The sequence below is a fragment of the Diorhabda sublineata genome, chromosome 8 (genome assembly GCF_026230105.1).
Source record: "Diorhabda sublineata isolate icDioSubl1.1 chromosome 8, icDioSubl1.1, whole genome shotgun sequence".
Classification (NCBI taxonomy): Eukaryota; Metazoa; Arthropoda; class Insecta; order Coleoptera; family Chrysomelidae; genus Diorhabda; species Diorhabda sublineata.
In genome coordinates this window covers 9,697,179-9,716,707 of record NC_079481.1, presented here as the reverse complement: position 1 = coordinate 9,716,707, position 19,529 = coordinate 9,697,179, and the positions used below count along the sequence as shown (strand labels likewise).

Sequence of the window (19,529 nt, the reverse complement as noted above, 5' to 3'; positions counted from 1 at the left end):
ACGATCTATAGCAAATACTACATTGAGTTGTTGGATCGTCTCGGCTTCATACGTCGAATGTTTCACCAAAACAATGCACTGATTAACAAGTCGATGACAACTATAGTTAAATTGAACTAATAGCTTCCTCATACACCGTATAGTCCAGATCTGGCTCCCAGTGACTACTGATGTCAAAAAAATGCTCACCGGTGAGAAATTCAGCTCAAATGCTGAAACTGAAGATTATTTTGACACAAAAGATAGAAGGACGTCATCGAGAAGTTAGAGAAGCCTTTTCCCTTCATAATCAAACCACATTATTTCCAATTTCCCACGTAGGGGAAAAATGAAATATTAATATTCAAAATTGAAAAAAAAACAGTTTGTTTTAACAAAAAATAAGGTTTAAATTCAAGATGAGTCCCATAAAAAAATTAATGTTTTTTAAAAACGATATTAATATCATATTAAACATTTAAAAACAATAAATTCCGAAAGTTCATCAACTCTATTTTACAGCGACATCTGTGTTTGAATGCAGTAAGCAAATACAGATTCCTGTAATGTCGTTCTTTTCTGAACAGATTTCTGTAATCCCAATTTAATTGATGTATTTATTTTGTTGTGTATAAAGAATTATATTTATTGAAATAGCCCAGCTCATTTTTAGATATAAAAATCAAATTTTTTTAAATTCAATTGTTTATTTGGTTTTATAGTTATCTCAGATTTCTAATTTCGTCGATTTAGCATAATTGGAAACGTCGGCGCATGTCCGTTTGATCTGTTGTTTAATAATATGGCAACTCGAGTGTCGAAGCACATTTCTCATGTAAAGTTGCGGTTTTTTGTTAGTCTTTATTTATAACATTGAATCAGTGCCCTAAAGTTGTATCTTGTAACGTTTTACAAATAAGTAAGTTACGTTTAACTATTTACTTTTATAATATATTTCAATTTAATTGAAGTTTGTTTTAAAACGAAAAGGATAATGATGTAAACTGAAACCATATGATAAATAGGGATCTCGATCTCAAATAAGACCTTTGGAGGTTTCTTTAGTTATAAGTCGAAAGTAGTTAACGAGATCACGTTGAATTTTATTATTGAATTGTTTATTTTAACGCCATGTCGTAAACCACGTTTTTATCTAAATATAAATTATTTAGTGTTACGAATTCATCCACTGTCTTAAAGGGTGAGAAAAAACTACTTTAGACATTTAATTTTATAGTGAACATGTGACAAAATATATATTTACAACAGTAGGTGATTATTTTATCTTTTTAATTCGTTAAGATTACGATCGTCAGCGCAATTATCCATTAAAAACGCTTGGTATGATAAAAAACAATAAAATACTTAAGGCATTATACTTATGCTTAATATTTTGTTGCTTTATTGATAAAGGATTTGAAAAAATTAACGTTAACTTTGTTTAACAGCAATTTCAACATCCCTCGTAAGTTTTTACCTGCGTTCTTAGTTGAAAAGACTTTTTAAAAAAATGTTCTCAAACAGGATTTCTAAATTTTCAAGGACAATTCATAGGCGTGGACTAAAATTTGATATTTTATCTTTCACATCAGACTATTAGTGTAAAAAGTTAGTTTATATCGAGTTGTATACGTTATTTTCATATGAATTGCGTTTTTCAGTTTGATGTAGAAAATGACGAATTTCTAGTAGAATTAGAAATTATTTCTATTTTGATTAATAAAAAAATAATGTTTCTATCTTTTTTTTTAAATCATGATTTTTATTTTACTGGAAACAAATGATCCAAAGTCCCATGTAGATAAAAATATATCAAAAACGAGCACGTCTTAGATTAATTTAGAAGATTCGTTATTTCGATAATTTCAACTGTCAGCCTTGCGAAAATCCATAGAGTTCAAGTTACAAATAGATAGAACGGTTTGTAGTACTTGAAGACAGAGATAGAGTTTACCACTGTCTAAAAACACTTGTTATCTTTCTTCTTTGCCGTTTCCACCTCTTGAAACTTTCACGTCATCACGATCCAAATAAAATAGAGTAGAGAGAGAGATATAAATTGGTTAATATTGAGGTGAAAACTGACTTTGTTCAAAATCAAGATTTCATTTGTCCCCCTAAACTGTTTTTTTGAAAAACAGAACGTCATTTATCTTTGAAAATTGTCTTTTTCCAAAATCAAGACTTGATTTGTCCCCCAAAACTGTTGTTTTGAAAAACAGAATGTCATTTGTCTTTGGAAACTGTCATTTTTCAAAATCAAATCTTTATTTACCTTCAAAAAATTTTTTTTAAAAAACAGAATGTTATTTGTTTTTGGAAACTACGTTTTTTCAAAATCAAGTATTCATTTACCTTCGAAAACTATTTTTTTTAAAAACAGAACGTCATTTTTCTTAGAAAATTGTCTTTTTCCAAAATCAAGACTTGATTTGTCCCCCAAAACTGTTTTTTTTTTGAAAAACAGAACGTCATTTGTTTTTGGATACTGTCTTTTTTCAAAATCATACTCTTATTTGTCTTTGGAAACTGTCATTTTTCAAAATCAAATCTTTATTTACCTTCAAAAAATGTTTTTTTAAAAAACAGAATGTTATTTGTTTTTGGAAACTACGTTTTTTCAAAATCAAGTATTCATTTACCTTCGAAAACTATTTTTTTGAAAAACAGAACGTCATTTATCTTTGAAAATTGTCTTTTTCCAAAATCAAGACTTGATTTGTCCCCCAAAACTGTTGTTTTGAAAAACAGAATGTCATTTGTCTTTGGAAACTGTCATTTTTCAAAATCAAATCTTTATTTACCTTCAAAAAATGTTTTTTTAAAAAACAGAATGTTATTTGTTTTTGGAAACTACGTTTTTTCAAAATCAAGTATTCATTTACCTTCGAAAACTATTTTTTTGAAAAACAAAACGTCATTTGTCTTTGGAAACTGTCTGTTTGCCACCATTTTGAATAGCACCAATTGTTTGCGTTCTATTGGCAGTTATAAGTGAGGTTATAATTGGAATTTGTGAAAATTAATAATTGACGACTATCTAATTTATGTTGTATCCATTTTCAGAAGATCAAAATGTCGTTGACTGCGGTAAACGGTAAGTTATATTCCAAATAATCGTATCATTTATCAATTTATAAATATTATCTTTATTTTTATAGTAAAAATCAATTGAAAATTGAAGGATTTATATCATATAATCATTTATAACTCGATTATATAAAATAGTTTATTTATGGATTAAATCGCTTCGAAACGAAATGATCAAATTATAGTCCATTTGTTTATATTTGTGAGAACCGTTTATTGTTATTTCTTTCATTCCTCACTGTATAAAAGGACTATAATATTGTGGTTTGTGTTGAATATGAACTGATATCACAAAATAAAATGTCGTATATTTCCATTTTGATAAGATTTTTCATATCATTTACGGAAAGCGCTGGTTGTAATTGTGAAATGAAAATTTCATTACAAATTGAGATCGTTTTATATTGTTGGGTATTTAAAAGGTCGCGACCTTGAACTATAAATCCGTACGTAGCGAAAAGCTATAAATTAGTTCGGACGTCACTAAATGTCGTACCTGTCACAAAATATCGATTTTTATAACCTTTAGTCCATTCAAATGATACATGATACATTTACGTAGATTTTGTACAACTAAATGAAAAATAATTTTTGAGTTAATGAGTGACATTTTGAATTCGATTTATTATTTAGGGCAATCATAAATACAAATTTGAAACTTTTTTTTAAAAAAATCGATTTTGATAATTATTTTTGTTTTTTCATAATGCGATGACTGGTTTAGTTAGTGATTAATTTGATGGATTTTTTAGCAAGGTTTTTGTTTCGATCGAGCAAGCAAAACAAAGGAATTTTGAAAAAGTTCCAATTATAACTTTTTTCAAAATCAGACTGTCATTTGTTTTGGAAACTGTCTTTTATCAAAATAAAATCTTCATTTGCTTTCGAAAGCTGCTTTTTCAAAATAAAATTTTTTGCCTTCCAAAAAACTGTTTTTTTTTTATAAACAGAATGTCATCTGTCTCTGGAAACTATTTTTTACAAAATCAAACAGTTATTTGTCTTTGGAAACTGTCTTTTATTTGTCTTTGGAAACTGTCTTTTATTTGTCTTTGGAAACTGTCTTTTATTTATCTTTGGAAACTGTCTTTTATTTGTCTTTGGAAACTGTCTTTTATTTGTCTTTGGAAACTGTCTTTTATTTGTCTTTGGAAACTGTCTTTTATTTGTCTTTGGAAACTGTCTTTTATTTATCTTTGGAAACTGTCTTTTATTTGTCTTTGGAAACTGTCTTTTATTTGTCTTTGGAAACTGTCTTTTATTTGTCTTTGGAAACTGTCTTTTATTTGTCTTTGGAAACTGTCTTTTATTTGTCTTTGGAAACTGTCTTTTATTTGTCTTTGGAAACTGTCTTTTATTTGTCTTTGGAAACTGTCTTTTATTTGTCTTTGGAAACTGTCTTTTATTTGTCTTTGGAAACTGTCTTTTATTTGTCTTTGGAAACTGTCTTTTATTTGTCTTTGGAAACTGTCTTTTATTTGTCTTTGGAAACTGTCTTTTATTTGTCTTTGGAAACTGTCTTTTATTTGTCTTTGGAAACTGTCTTTTATTTGTCTTTGGAAACTGTCTTTTATTTGTCTTTGGAAACTGTCTTTTATTTGTCTTTGGAAACTGTCTTTTATTTATCTTTGGAAACTGTCTTTTATTTATCTTTGGAAACTGTCTTTTTTTAAACTTAGACTATCATTTGTCTTTGGAAACAGTCTTTTTTTAGACTTAGACTGTCATTTGTCTTTGGAAACGTTGGAAAATAGAGCTGATACCAGAGAATCTATAAAATTCATTGTTCCGATTCCAAATTCAGTTCACTCTCGGCCATCAAAATCTCTCGATCTATCCCCAGTTGAACATATCTGGGACGTGATTGATCGCAAACTGTTAAATTTTCAGTGTCCTGAACCTTATAAACAATTTAGTCTCCGCTTCCAATCTTGAACAATTTATAAAAAAATTATCAAAATCAAACCTTTTTTGTAAATTCCAATAATGTAATAGATAAAGAAATCACGGTTCGACGTTGCCAAATCTATTAAAAATTTCGAAATTATCTAAAAAATTACGTTCCGATAAGAAATAACAATTTAAATCTCGCAATCATTAACCGTGTTTGCTGATTCGTAACGTAAAAAGCCTTGAATATTATGAATATTACAATGAGAAAACAAAATCTTCAAGGTTGTATTCATCTGTTTAAAAAACTAGTCCGATGACGAATTGATTAATACCAATTGTTATATAAAATTTTTTGTTTGTCCAGCAACGATAACACGTGTTATACACACTCAATTTATATACATATTCATATATAGAGCGGAAGACAAAATAAAATCATCGATACTATACCGAGTGGCCTACTAAGAAGCGCTTTCGTTTGAAAAGGAAACTGAATGAATGCGAATCGTCTCTGTCTCTTAAAAAAATCATTTATCTTTGGGAACTGTCTTTTTCGAAATCAAGTTTCGATTTGCCCCCGAAAACTTTTTTTCTGAAAAACAAAACGTCATTTGTCTTTGGAAAATGTTTTTAATTTCAAAATAGTATTTTTTGCCTTTGAACACTGCTTTTTTGAGATGATATTTGTCTCTGGAAACTCTTTTATCAAAATAAAATGTTCTTTTGCTTTCGAAAGCTGTTTTTATTCAAAATAAAATATTTTTTTTGCCGTAATACGTAATAATAATACGTAATTTTCCCTTAAAACCAAACTGTCACGGGTCTTTTGGGCTATTTTGACCATTATTTGTCTTTGGGGACTGTTGAAAAACAACATGTCAGATGTCTTTGGAAACTGTTTTTTGGAAAAGTAGAAAGTCATTCGTCTTTGGAAACTGTCTTTTTCCAAAATCAAACTACCTTTTATCAAAATAAAATCTTAATTTGCTTTCGAAAGCTGTTTTTTTCAAAATAAAATCTTTTTTTGCCTTCATATAAAGTTTTTTAAAAGTTAGAACGTCATTTGTCTTTGGACACTGTCTGTCCAAAATCCAGTTTTCATTTGCCCCCGAACACTTTTTTTGTTGAAAACCAGAATGTCATTTGTCTTTGGAAACTGTCTTTTCCATAAAAAACTATCTTATGTTTTCAGAATACGTAATTTTTCCTTAAAACCAAACTGTCATGGGTCTTTTGGGGCTATTTTGACCATTATTTGATTTTGGGGATTGTCTTTTGAAAAACAACATGTCATATGTCGTTGGAAACTGTCTTTTTCCGTCATGGCCTTTTGAAATAGTTTTGAGCTGTTTTCTATAGAATTTGGGTTCGAGTTAGAGCTTTTAATTAATAATAAGCAATCGTGGCACCAACCTTGAAAATAAAATTTGCTTGCAATGCAAGTTACGGTAAATGATGTGCCAAAAACATTTCTATAGAATTCAATATTTTTAGGATAATGTTGACCTAACTTTTTTTTGATTTTTTAACGTAAAATTATTTTTTTTTCTTCTTCGTTATTTTCTTACGAAAACAATCGTTTCAGAATTTACGTGGTTTTTTCCCCTATAGTTCATACAATTTAGATATTTATTCCAGGTACCCCTAAACAACCCCAAAGAAATGAAGAGTCGCAAGAGATCGAGGAAGAAGAAGAAGAAGACACTATACATTTGGAATATTTTGACGAGGCCCTTCAAGTCCATTTGCTGAAATCGTTGAACATGATGAGAAAAAACCGCCATTTCTGTGATGTTATACTATACGTATGTGCCTGACTGTGTCAAACGGCATATTTTTCAAGATTCAAATAATCACAAAGGAAATTAATTGTTTTTACGGGGGTTGAGGGGAAATATCCATCTCTAATTATGGAGTTTGCTAATTATTTTTTACAGTGTAATCGATGATTTTGACATAGTGATTATTTGAACCTGTAAAAATTGTTTTTGCAAACAGTCAGTTACACTACTGGACAGCTCTAATATCATCAAATTTGAAATTAATTTGACCAGTAGTGAGTAGATTTTAAGTCAGTAATATCAAAAAAAAAAAAAAATAGTCGGTAGAATTAATTTGATCGCATGAAAATAACAAAAACAAAATTAAAAAAAAAATAGTTGCAGTTTATTCGGGATCGTACGAAATAAAAAATTAGGTAAAAATACTTTTGATATGTCGTTCTTATTCCAGAAAGCCTTTAATTTTCTTTGTTTTAGAAAGATACGTGAAGTTAGGTGACGGTAATTTTTTTTTATTTTACCTTTCGCTTTTTAAAAAAAAAATTTTACTGAAAAAGGAACGCCAAACATTTCGCTAGATGACTAAAAATAATTTATTCAACACTCTATATTAGCGTTGCCATCACTTATTTTTTATAATAGAACCTTCTGACCTCAAATTTTTTATAAAACGAAATATTGAATCTCTACTCCAATCTCCCCCATTTTTATACAAAATTTCTCCTCTTACAAGCTTCTAAATAACACCCCCAAGCTGCAGATTCACATCCGAAATAATTATATGGTGGAAAATCTACAGGGCTGCTCAAAATATTCTCTTTTCCTGCCGAAATTGTTCTTGCACCCCTCGTTTATAACGTCAAATCTGGTAGCCTAGAATATTTTTCGATTTCGAGAAAAGGAAAACATAAAAAAACAGGATTCTTCAATTGTCCTTTTGTTTTTTAACATATTTTTTTCAAAAATCTATAAAATTTTGGATAAATTTCAACGTTTTGAAAATTCGTTTATAAAAATTTCGAAAATTTGACGTTTAAACTATTGAAAAAGTCAATAACGCCAAATCCGGTAGCCTAGGAGGCCGTTCGATCAATCAGCCTCGCTTTAGTCTTCAAGAAGTTGCTTCTGGAAACTGTTATTTCAGAATAATCCTTTTGTATCATACGAGGTGTGTAAAAAATTGATACAATCGATCTGTCAACTACCAAAAGGATTCTAATCAATTACAATCTTTTGAAAATACGAAAATGACGTTATTTCAAGATATGTTTCGATTTCGAGAAAAGGAAAACATAAAAAACAGGATTCTTCTATTGTCCTTTTGTTTTTTAGCCTAATTTTCACGAAAATCTTGTATAAAGTGCAAAGTTTTGCAAAATTCGTTTTTATAATTCATGATATCGCTAGATCCTTTTTTGAATTTTCAGTCTGATTATTTTTCGCAGAGACTTCGTATATTAATTGATTCCTGGTATAAAAAAATTTCGAAAATTTGACGTTTAAACTATTCAAAAAGTCAATAACGTCAAATTCTATAGCCTGGGTGGCCACTCGATTATTCAGCTTCGCTGTAGTCTTCAAGAATTTGCTTCTAGAAACTGTTATTTCGTAATAATCCTTTTATATCATACGGGGGGTATAAAAAATTGATACAATCGATCTGTCATTTACCAAATGACTTCTAATCAGTTACAATCTTTTGAAAATACTAAAATGACTTTATATCAATATATATTTCAATTTCGATATTAGGAAAACACAAAAAACCGGATTCTCCGATTGTCCTTTTGTTTTTTAGCCCAATTTTCACGAAAATCTTGTATAAAGTGCAACGTTTTTCAAACCTCGTGTATAAATTGATTCTTGATATATAAAAATTTGAGGTTTAAACTATTGAAAAAGTCAATAACGTCAAATCTGGTAGCCTAGTAGCCTATTAGATAATTTTTCCCCCTTTTTTTATTTATTCTAATACGAGGAGAGTTTCAAAAGTATATTAATTTTTTTTCGATTGATATTACAATCTAGCTTATAATGAACAGTTCCTTTTACGGTATATCATTTTCCAATAGCCAATACATTTTTTTTACATTGTCGTTTTTTTTTCTCCGTATAGGTTGGTAATACTGAATTACACGCTCATCGGTCCGTGCTGGCCAGTGTTTCCCCATACCTGTTCGAATTGTTCTCGGCTGATCAAGAACAAAAACGAACCGAAAACGTGATCACCTACAAATTAAATGGAGGTTTCAATACGAGTGCTTTACAAATTTTAATTGATTACGCCTACACCGGTAAACTACAAGTGACTTACAAAAATGTGAGTGTGGATTTTTTGTTTTCCAAAATTATCTTATTGAAATTTAATTTTTTTTTTGTTTTTGGAAAGGTTAAAGCCGTTTTCTTATGCGCGAATAACTTGAAAATGGAAAGAGTTACGAAAATTTGCGGACAACATCTCATAAAACACCTTTCCGTTGAGAATTGTATCGAAATTAGATCTTTACCGGGTATAGCGAGAAATAAAGAATTCATTCAACAAGTTGATACGTATATTGCGAAAGAGGTAAATATTTTTTGATATATATTAATTTTCTCTTTAAAAAAATATTCTTAGGTTTTTCCCCCATTTACCCCATACACATTAAATCAACACAATTTGGTCCTTCGAGTCGGGTATAAATCGATAAATAATCTAGATGTATAGCCAAAAAGACAAATTCTTCATTATTAAAACCTACTAACACTTTCTGGTCCTTCTAGTCTTCCATACATCGTTTTTACCCGGCTCCAAGGACCAGATACCTCATTAAATAAACACGTCGCTAGGTCCTTCGAGCCGGATATCAACCAGCAATCTATTGAACTAATGTTTGATTTAAAATATTAAATTTTGATAACAAAGCGTCACAAACCGCAAAAAACTAGTAGTAATAATGTTTCTAACCTCGAAATACGTATATAAATTTACATTATATCAATTTACAAGTTCTAAAATTGAATTTTTACAAAAAATTGGATCCGAAAAGACAAATTTTCCATTATTAAAACCAAATAACACTTTCTGGTCCTTCTAGCCTTCCATACATCGTTTTTACCCGGCTCCAAGGACCAGATACCTCATTAAATAAACACGTCGCTAGGTTCTTCGAGCCGGATATCAACCAGCAATCTATTGAACTAATGTTTGATTTAAAATATTAAATTTTGATAACAAAGCGTCACAAACCGCAAAAAACTAGTAGTAATAATGTTTCTAACCTCGAAATACGTATATAAATTTACATTATATCAATTTACAAGTTCTAAAATTGAATTTTTACAAAAAATTGGATCCGAAAAGACAAATTTTCCATTATTAAAACCAAATAACACTTTCTGGTCCTTCTAGCCTTCCATACATCGTTTTTACCCGGCTCCAAGGACCAGATACCTCATTAAATAAACACGTCGCTAGGTTCTTCGAGCCGGATATCAACCAGCAATCTATTGAACTAATGTTTGATTTAAAATATTAAATTTTGATAACAAAGCGTCACAAACCGCAAAAAACTAGTAGTAATAATGTTTCTAACCTCGAAATACGTATATAAATTTACATTATATCAATTTACAAGTTCTAAAATTGAATTTTTACAAAAAATTGGATCCGAAAAGACAAATTTTCCATTATTAAAACCAAATAACACTTTCTGGTCCTTCTAGCCTTCCATACATCGTTTTTACCCGGCTCCAAGGACCAGATACCTTATTAAATAAACACGTCGCTAGGTTCTTCGAGCCGGATATCAACCAGCAATCTATTGAACTAATGTTTGATTTAAAATATTAAATTTTGATAACAAAGCGTCACAAACCGCAAAAAACTAGTAATAATAATGTTTCTAACCTCGAAATACGTATATAAATTTACATTATATCAATTTACAAGTTCTAAAATTGAATTTTTACAAAAAATTGGATCCGAAAAGACAAATTTTCCATTATTAAAACCAACTAACACTTTCTGGTCCTTCTAGCCTTCCATACATCGTTTTTACCCGGCTCCAAGGACCAGATACCTCATTAAATAAACACGTCGCTAGGTCCTTCGAGCCGGATATCAACCAGCAATCTATTGAACTAATGTTTGATTTAAAATATTAAATTTTGATAACAAAGCGTCACAAACCGCAAAAAACTAGTAGTAATAATGTTTCTAACCTCGAAATACATATATAAATTTACATTATATCAGTTGACAAGTTCTAAAATTGAATTTTTACAAAAAATTGGATCCGAAAAGACAAATTTTTCATTATTAAAAGAAACTAACATTTTCTGGTCCTTCGAACCTACCATAAATAGTATTTTTCCGGCTCGAAGGACCAGATAAATTAAATGCGATATGAATATCTCCAACGTTTTCTAGTGTTTCAATGTTTATATTATTTTATCTTTTATTGATGTTTTAAAATTTCTAAACGTACTTATCTCTTTGAAATCTATTAAAATGATATCATAAAATCATCACAAAAATTCCGTTGTTTTATCATCTAATCACTGATCAAATATAAGTGGGAAATTTTATTTGTTTGCTTTTCTAACATAAATTTATATTAAATTTTCAAAAATAAACGAGAGAAGACTAATTTTTTCTTATCAGAATTGAAAGCTCGAAATAAGTCGAAACGTCATTTTTTTATCTATTTTAAAATCTAATTTTGTATCAAATTTAAAGTAAAAAAAAACTTATACACTGCTGTCCAAAAAGTGTTGTATTACCAATATAAAATAAATTTAATCATATTTTCTTCGAATTTAGCTTTCGACGAAATTAAATATACTCAAAAATCAAAATTAAATATTGCACGGTATTTAATGGGTTTCCCACGGTGAAGTGACTTGATATATTGATATATATATATATATATATATATATATATATATATATATATATATATATATATATATATCTGGTAATACTAAAACTACTGGTAATATTTTTTTAAAAAATTTTTCTAGTTTTGATGAAAATAACTTCAGGAAAACGGATAATTCTCGTAAAAAAATTTTCAGGACAATATTATTAGTAGTTTCCTTTAATCAGAAGCACTAGAACATTACCGTGTGATACTCCAATAAATCGATGTTTTTATATTTGTAATTCACGCAAATTTAGTAACCACAAATTGATTACGGATCGTTTCCTTCCATAGTTTCCAGCCATTTGCAAAACAAGCAACATCTTAAACTTAAATTGCGCTCGTATCGAAGTACTCAATCAATCCAAAGAAGAAATGTCCTTGGTAAACCAAAATTCCTTATGCAGATTAGTATTGGAATGGGTGAAAAGGCAATTGAGTGAAGAGAGTCTAAAATTTTCCGATCTCATGGAAAAAACTTTCATGTTGTATCTCGCTTTAGATAATTCCCTTCAGGATTGTTCGAGTTTACCTTCAGGCGACATCAGCGACACCGAAATGGTCCAGGATTATAAAAAACTCTCCTTAAAAGTCAAACAGGTGAATATATAAACGTAATTGTTGCGTGACTGTGGCAAATCAAACACCAAAAATGTACTATTTTCAATATTTATTCAAAGATTTCGAATTACTACGTATTCATCGTCAGTGACTGAGATTATGGTGAAAATATATATATATATATATATATATATATATATATGGAGATATCAAATTTAAACAACAATTTTCAATAATTGAACTGAGATTGTTATGAATTTGGAAAATTTTGAAAATCAAAACGTTAAAAATGACAATTGTGAAGTTTATTGATTTCCGCTGCTATTAAATTGTTTCCTTTTGCAAATTGATATCAATTTAGAAAAAAAAAACTATTTAATAGCAACGGAAATCAATAAACTTCATATGTCGTCATGTACAACTAACGTACGGATCGGGACTACTACAAACTGTGATTTTCAGTCTCTGAAGACGATAACTTTGTTATCGAAACGCTAATATCAGACAGTGTAATTATGAGTGTTGGTGTAACTATCACCAACGGTTCCATAAAATCCAACTTGGAGGACAGGACAGTTAAGATGATGTGGGAAACCGAAACAAACAAAAAGAACAAGAGAATCAGACCTAGAAGTAAATGGAATGTAACAAAGAAGACTGAACTGGAGACGGACTAAATAGGAAGAAGCGAAAGATAGAATTGAATTAGAAAGTGTACACTTTGATGTTTGATTTGCCACGATTCCACAACGAAAAAGGTTTTGAGTAATTGTTTGTTCAGGGAGTGAGTAAACCTAAGAGGAAAGTATTGGGACAACCGTTGAAACCTCGGGTATTAATTTACAATCGAGAAATCGGGGAAGAATTGGAAAACGAATTAGAACCCGATTGGAATCTTATAGGTGTCACTAGCGTCGGGGAACACAGTTTTTTAGCTCTGATGACTTTGGGAGGGAAATTGTCGACTCTATCAGTACAACTCAAGTAAGATTATTTTATATATTTTTTTTAGTTTCGTTTTATTGATATTTTTATTTTCTAAAGGTTGAATACACCTTCTACGCCGTCTCCGGTATTAACGCCGGACGTAAGTAGATCGACTAGCGAAGAAAAACCGGATTTGTATTGCGCAATAGCGAATATGTCGTGTCACAGATGCGCACTCGGGTGCGGTAATTTCAATAATACTTTGATCGTTTGTGGTGAGTAATAGTCGATAAACGAATCGTATAAAATTGAAATATTCTAGAACATTTTAGAATATTCTGAATTCCGAATCGTCTCAACGATTTTGCGCACTGCAGTCGCCATTACATTCTTTTCCCGCATAATTTTGTCGTTCCTATGCTTTTTTTTCAGTATTCTTAAATTTTCTGAAAAAATGAGAAGAATTAATGAAAATGTTAATTTTTCGATTTTGAATAATCTTATAAATTGTAGATTTCAAAATTAGATTTCATTTTTGTTTTCAGTAAGTAACAAAAAGAAAAATATTTTTTTGAAAATGTTGATTTAATTGATTTTATTCCGAATGATTCGTTTTTGTGTTAATTTGAAAGATACGTCAATATTAAAAAAAAAACAATTTTCGGGGAATTCTGGGTTTTTGAAATTTTTTATTGATCAAAAAGTGTTTAATTGTTGGATTTCGAACTGGGTCCCATTTTTGTTTTAAATTTTCCGAAAAAATAGACAAATTGAGAAAAAATCATTGGTAATGTTAATTTTTTATTTTTCAAAATATTTAATTATTTATAAAACTGATTTAAACCATTGAATTCTTATTCTTTTTTCAAAAATAGTTCGATAAATAATTTTTTGGGAAAAAATTTCAAATCCAATTCTTGAAGTCGAATTTATAGTTTTAAAATATTTTATTGGTAAAAAAAAGGGTTGGAATTTTGGATTACGAACCGCAGTTTCATTTTTGTCTCAAGTACGTCAAAAAAAATGATTAAAAAAGTTGATTTTTCACAATTGAAAAAAAAATGAATAAAAAATTCATTTTATCACTTGTAAAAAAGTTATTAATAATAAGTAATTAACTTTATTTTTCTGTTTTTTCTATTGGTCAAAAAAGTGTTAAAATCTTAATTTTTAAACTTAAGCCTCATTTTTATAGTAAATTATCCGAAAAAATGAACAAATTGAAGAGAAAATATCAATTTTTTATGACCAAACATTTACCAAAAAAAAATAAAAACTTCATTTTATTGTAAAAAAATTTATTAACAATTATATAAAAAATCTCAAATTATTTTTCAAATTTCAAAAACGAGGGGGGCTACTATATAATCATATAACTTTTAACGTGCTTTAATAAATTTTTTCATACATTATTTTTTATTTTGATAATTTTTCATCATCTTATCGTCTATTAATTAATAATTTAATATTTTATTTAATAAAAGACAATAATTTTCTTTAATTTCTAACTTTTTAAACCTTTTAATTCAAAAATTAAATTCAAATTAATTAAAAAGATATTTTAAAAAAATTCTCAAACTATTTTCCGAATTTCTCAAACTATGGGGGGCTACTATATAATTATATAACTTTTTACGTGTTTCAATCAACTTTTTCATACATTATTTTTGATTTTGATAATTTCTCATCATCTTATCGTCTATTAATGAATAATTTAATATTTTATTTAAAAAAAAAAGAAAATAATTTTCTCCAATTTTCAACTTTTTAAACCTTTTTATATATTTTTCGTGCTGATTTGTTTCTTTTCGACGAAAATCAGATGAAAAAAACTGATTTTCATGGAAAAAAGACAAAAAAATTAAAAAAAAATAATTACTAAACAATTAAAAACATTTAGGGGGCTACGATCGAACGGAATGTTTAAAATCAGTCGAACAATACATACCAGAAACGAACACATGGAAAACCCTTCCTCAAATGAGGGAAAACAGAGGGCGCTTCAAAATCGCCGTCCTCGACGACAAAATCTACGCCATCGGTACGTTTACCCCACCACCCCCCTCAAATTTTTCCCTATTATTCATAAATTTTCCCTTACAGGTGGCAGCAACGGCACAACGGAATTAGATTCAGTCGAAATGCTCGACATGTCCATAGGTAAATGGGTAAAAATGCCCAAAATGCCTTTAGCGCGAAGCAATATGGGCGTTTGTACGCTCGACAAAAAAATATATTGCATAGGGGGATGGAACGGACAAGTCGGTATCAAACAATGTCACGTATACGACCCCGAAACGGCCGCTTGGACGCCGATCGCAAATTTAAACGCCGGTAATGAAAAAAAAAACAAATAAACATCCACTCTGTATATATTTTTTCGAAATTAATAATTTTTTTTATGATTTAGGACGATATCAAGCTGGTGTGACCGCTTACAATAACTTGGTGTACGCCATAGGGGGTTCGGACGCTTGGAATTGTCTTTCCTCCGTGGAGTATTACAACCCTGAAGATGATACGTGGAACATATCGAAACCTATAATAACAGCTAGAAGAGGTTGCGGTTTATCGGTGTTTAATAACAAATTGTACGTGATCGGCGGTTCGGATGGTTCGCATTCTTTGAATACCACGGAAATATTCGACGAGGAGACGCAGACTTGGTCCTTTGGACCTTGTATGACTACACCGAGGGCTAATATGGAAGTGGCGGTTGTCGGGGATCGGTTATACGCCGTCGGGGGGTTTTCAGGTGGGTATTTTTCATTCCCCACCAGGTTTATTGTGATTTTTTTGTTCGTTGCAGGGAAAACTTTTTTGAATACCATCGAATATTTGGACGAGAAAAGTAACGAATGGACGACGTTCGTACCGAAAGGTAGTTGCGAAATGTTGGCTAGAAGGAAACCTAGGAGTCGCAGGAATTCGAGGAAGAGCGTTTCGGAGGATAAAAAATCGATTAGTTCTCCTCCTTCTGATATTATGGAAATTAACGTGACGAATCAGGATAAAAGGATCGAGGATAATCTATAAGGATGTTTTTTTTATTTTTATTTTTTTTAGTAAATAATGTCGTATATAAATCTTGGATCACACTATTATATATAAATATATATGATAGGGGTTTGTATTATCCGAAATAAGTATTATATTCGTGTTGTACTGAATCATTTTATTTTTTTTTTGTTTTATTGGAACAGATTTTCTGATTTCAGTGGGAAAATTTTTTTTCTGAGATATATTGTATGAGGTGATTGCTTTGTTCAATTTTTTTTAATTGTGGTACAATTTTTCATAATTTTTTTCGATTTTTGGTGATGAAAAAGGCCTTTAGATCAGTTTTGAGGTTATTGAAATCGATATTTGATGATTTGGTGTATAAATTTTGATTTTTTACTTTGTTAATCAATCAAAAAGAGTCAAATCAGTGTTTGTTGCTTGCTTTTTTCAATATTTTCGAATTTTTTTTTTATTTTTAGTGATAAAATTGGTCTCTGGATCAGTTTTGTGCTTAGGATGATCAATTTTTGATGATCCAGTTTCAAAATTTTGCTATTTTGACTTTTCAATCAATCAAAAAGACTCAAAGTGTTTGGCGATTGCTTTTTTCAATATTATCGATTTTAGTTTGTTTTTTATCTTTTTTTTTATTTTTGGTGATAAATTTGGTCTCTGGATCAGTTTTGTGATTACCCTAATCCACAAAAATTGATCACCCTGATCAATTTTTGTGGATCTAGTTTCTGAATTCTGCTTTTTTGACTTTATAATCAATCAAAACGAGTCAAAAAAGTGTTTGGCGATTGCTTTTTTCAACATGTTCGATTTTTAGTTTGTTTTTTATCTTTTATTTTGGATTTTTGGCGATAAAATTGGTTTCTGTTTCAGTTTGGTGGTTAGGATAATCAATGTTTGGTAATCTAGTTTCTGAATTCTGCTTTTTTGACTTTATATTCAAACAAAACGAGTCAAAAAAGTGTTTGGCGATTGCTTTTTTCAATATGTTTGATTTTTAGTTTGTTTTTTATCTTTGGTGATATAATTGGTTTCTGGATCAGTTTTGTGGTGAGGATGATCAATTTTTGATGATTTAGTTTCTAAATTTTGCTTTTTTGACTTTGTAATCAATCAAAAAGTACCATATAAGTGCTTGGTGAACGGTTAGATCAATATTTTCAATTAGTGTTTAATTTTTTCCACTTCTCTTAATTTCTTATAAAAACTGGATTTTTATCAACATGTGTGGTTATTAAAATCGATATTTGATGATTTGGTATTTAAATTTTGATTTTTTACTTTGTTAATCAATCAAAAAGAGTCAAAATAATGTTTGTTGCTTGCTTTTTTCAATATTTTCTATTTTTATTATATTTTTTGGATTTTTGTTGATAAAATATATCTCTGGATCATTTTTGTGATTAGGTTGATCAATTTTTGATGATCTAGTTTCTAAATTTTGCTTCTTTCACTTTGTAATCGTGGCACAAAAAAGTGTTTGGTTATTGCTTTTCTACAATATTTGCAATTGGTGGTACAATTTTCATCTTTTTCAGAATTTTTTGTAAAAAAAATGGACATTGAACAGAATTTATGGCAAGTGATATCGATTTACAACAATTTAGTATCTAAATTTTGCTTTTTGACTTTGTTAATCAATTAAAAAGAGTAAAAAAGTGTTTGGTGATTGATTCCTTCAATATTTTCGGTTTGCAGCACATTTTTTGCATTCTTAGTGATAAAAATAGACTTTTGGTTAAATTTGTGGTTATTAAGATCGATATTTCATGATTTAGTATCTAAATTTTGCTTTTTCATTTTATTAATCAACCAAAAAGGGTCAAAAAAGTGTTTGGCGATTGCCTCCTTCAATATTTTAAATTTGTGGTTCATTTATTCAACATTTTTTTGTATTTTTAATGATAAAAATGGAATGTTGTCACTATTGACGCTACCAATTCCAATATTATCACCATTGACATCACTATTGCTCTAATTTTGATCACATATATGCCACTAAACCTTATTTTGTTACTGTCAAATCCATTTTGTCACTATTGACGCTACTAATTCTAATATTGACACTAGTGACATTACTATTGCTCTAATTTTATCATTATAGCTCTCCCTACAAGTTAACGAAACTCATTAAAAAGTACTTATCACTGTGTTAGCTCTATTACTTGAAACAATGGCAAATACCACTAACGTGTTATATAAGGGGCTACGTATCTAGTAATAAAAACATCGTTTTTTTTTTAATTTTTGATCACCATTCAGATGAATATCCATGTTCAAACTGATTTAAAATTGAAAAACAATACGAATTCAAAAAATATCTTGTGAAACACCAAAAATCTTATTAAATTCGATTTGTAAACGTTCATTTTGTAAATTGAGAATGGTTCTAAAGGATCTCAACGGTCCTTTTGGTCTTTTTATTTATATAAAAACCGCCGAATTAAGTTGAGGAGGTTTCACTGGACTGGCAATAAAAAAGAAATGAATAGTTCCTTCGATACATATTGATCAGTATTATCCTCATTTAACGATATATCCTCCAATATTACCTGATTCATTCACTGGGCATTTAAATATGTCAATTTAGTACAATCAGTAGTTAATTTGTCATAGAAAAGTGATCACTTGAGGCAATTGTCGCTGCAAAAATATTTTTTTACAAAACAAATTGTTTCTCCAACATATTCCGAAGGCATTAGGTTTATTTCTGATGAACCTATAATAAGAGATATTTATATAAATGATCATTTCTCTTATAGGTAATTTGTGGTTAATTAATAAATGTTTTATTATAAAAAACACGTTTTATTTTTCTCTTTTTTTAAAAAAAAAAAAATCAAATCAACCGACTAACCAAGGTAAGTCACCAGTTTTAATATTTTCAGTTAAAAATTGTGTAATTTGTTGGTAATTAATCCTCAACTTCGGTATTTTCTAATTTACCGGTTCGAAATAACACAAAATAAAATTATTTATACTTTTAATAAGTGGATATATATATATATATATATATATATATATATATATATATATATTTTAGAGGATTAGGAATACCAGATTAGAATACCAGCATTCACCGACCCTTCCCTCTTTTCTGCCTTCTGGCATCGCGATGGAACCACCTAAAGGTATTACTTCGTCGTGATGCCCTGCCTCTTATCCTTTTTTATTGTCTAATAGTTTCTAATTGCTCTTGTTCTTTCGTCTTTTTCCTTTTGTGTTATAATGTTCGACGCCATAGTAGATATCACGTTCCACATTGTAGGAGACTGTAGCATGGTTTGGACTATGTTTTCTGGGGTTATGATGGTATTTGCTTCTGTTTCAGCTCGTCTTCTTTCATTTTGCCACCTAGGGCACGCAAAAAAGGTAT

The 19,529-nt window shown here is 29.4% G+C and overlaps 1 protein-coding gene across 4 annotated transcripts; it reads left to right on the top strand.

Annotated features, from left to right (window-relative positions):
• Positions 1–629: 629 nt before the first annotated feature.
• LOC130447486 (influenza virus NS1A-binding protein-like) lies at positions 630–18,951 on the top strand. Of its 4 annotated transcripts, none has more exons than XM_056784324.1 (12): positions 630–898; positions 3,046–3,076; positions 6,601–6,767; positions 8,860–9,063; positions 9,133–9,309; positions 11,942–12,247; positions 12,990–13,192; positions 13,253–13,410; positions 15,036–15,176; positions 15,239–15,469; positions 15,546–15,890; positions 15,945–18,951. In XM_056784324.1, exons 2-12 carry the CDS (start codon positions 3,055–3,057, stop codon positions 16,169–16,171), a joined length of 2,181 nt encoding a protein of 726 aa, XP_056640302.1. In that variant the 5' UTR covers positions 630–898; positions 3,046–3,054; the 3' UTR covers positions 16,172–18,951. The 4 variants fall into 4 exon arrangements, with proteins under 4 accessions (XP_056640302.1, XP_056640304.1, XP_056640303.1 ...); XM_056784326.1 differs by lacking the exon at positions 630–898 and adding an exon at positions 1,043–1,180; XM_056784325.1 differs by lacking the exon at positions 630–898 and adding an exon at positions 1,067–1,247.
• The last annotated feature ends 578 nt before the right edge of the window (positions 18,952–19,529 follow it).

What these genes read in the sequence shown, in the direction of transcription:
- LOC130447486 (XM_056784324.1), top strand. Translation starts at nt 3,055, where the DNA reads ATGTCGTTGACTGCGGTAAACG. An exon ending in GTCGTTGACTGCGGTAAACG is followed by an intron (nt 3,077 to 6,600) that starts GTAAGTTATATT and finishes TATTTATTCCAG; the next exon opens with GTACCCCTAAACAACCCCAA. An exon ending in CGCCGTCGGGGGGTTTTCAG is followed by an intron (nt 15,891 to 15,944) that starts GTGGGTATTTTT and finishes TGTTCGTTGCAG; the next exon opens with GGAAAACTTTTTTGAATACC.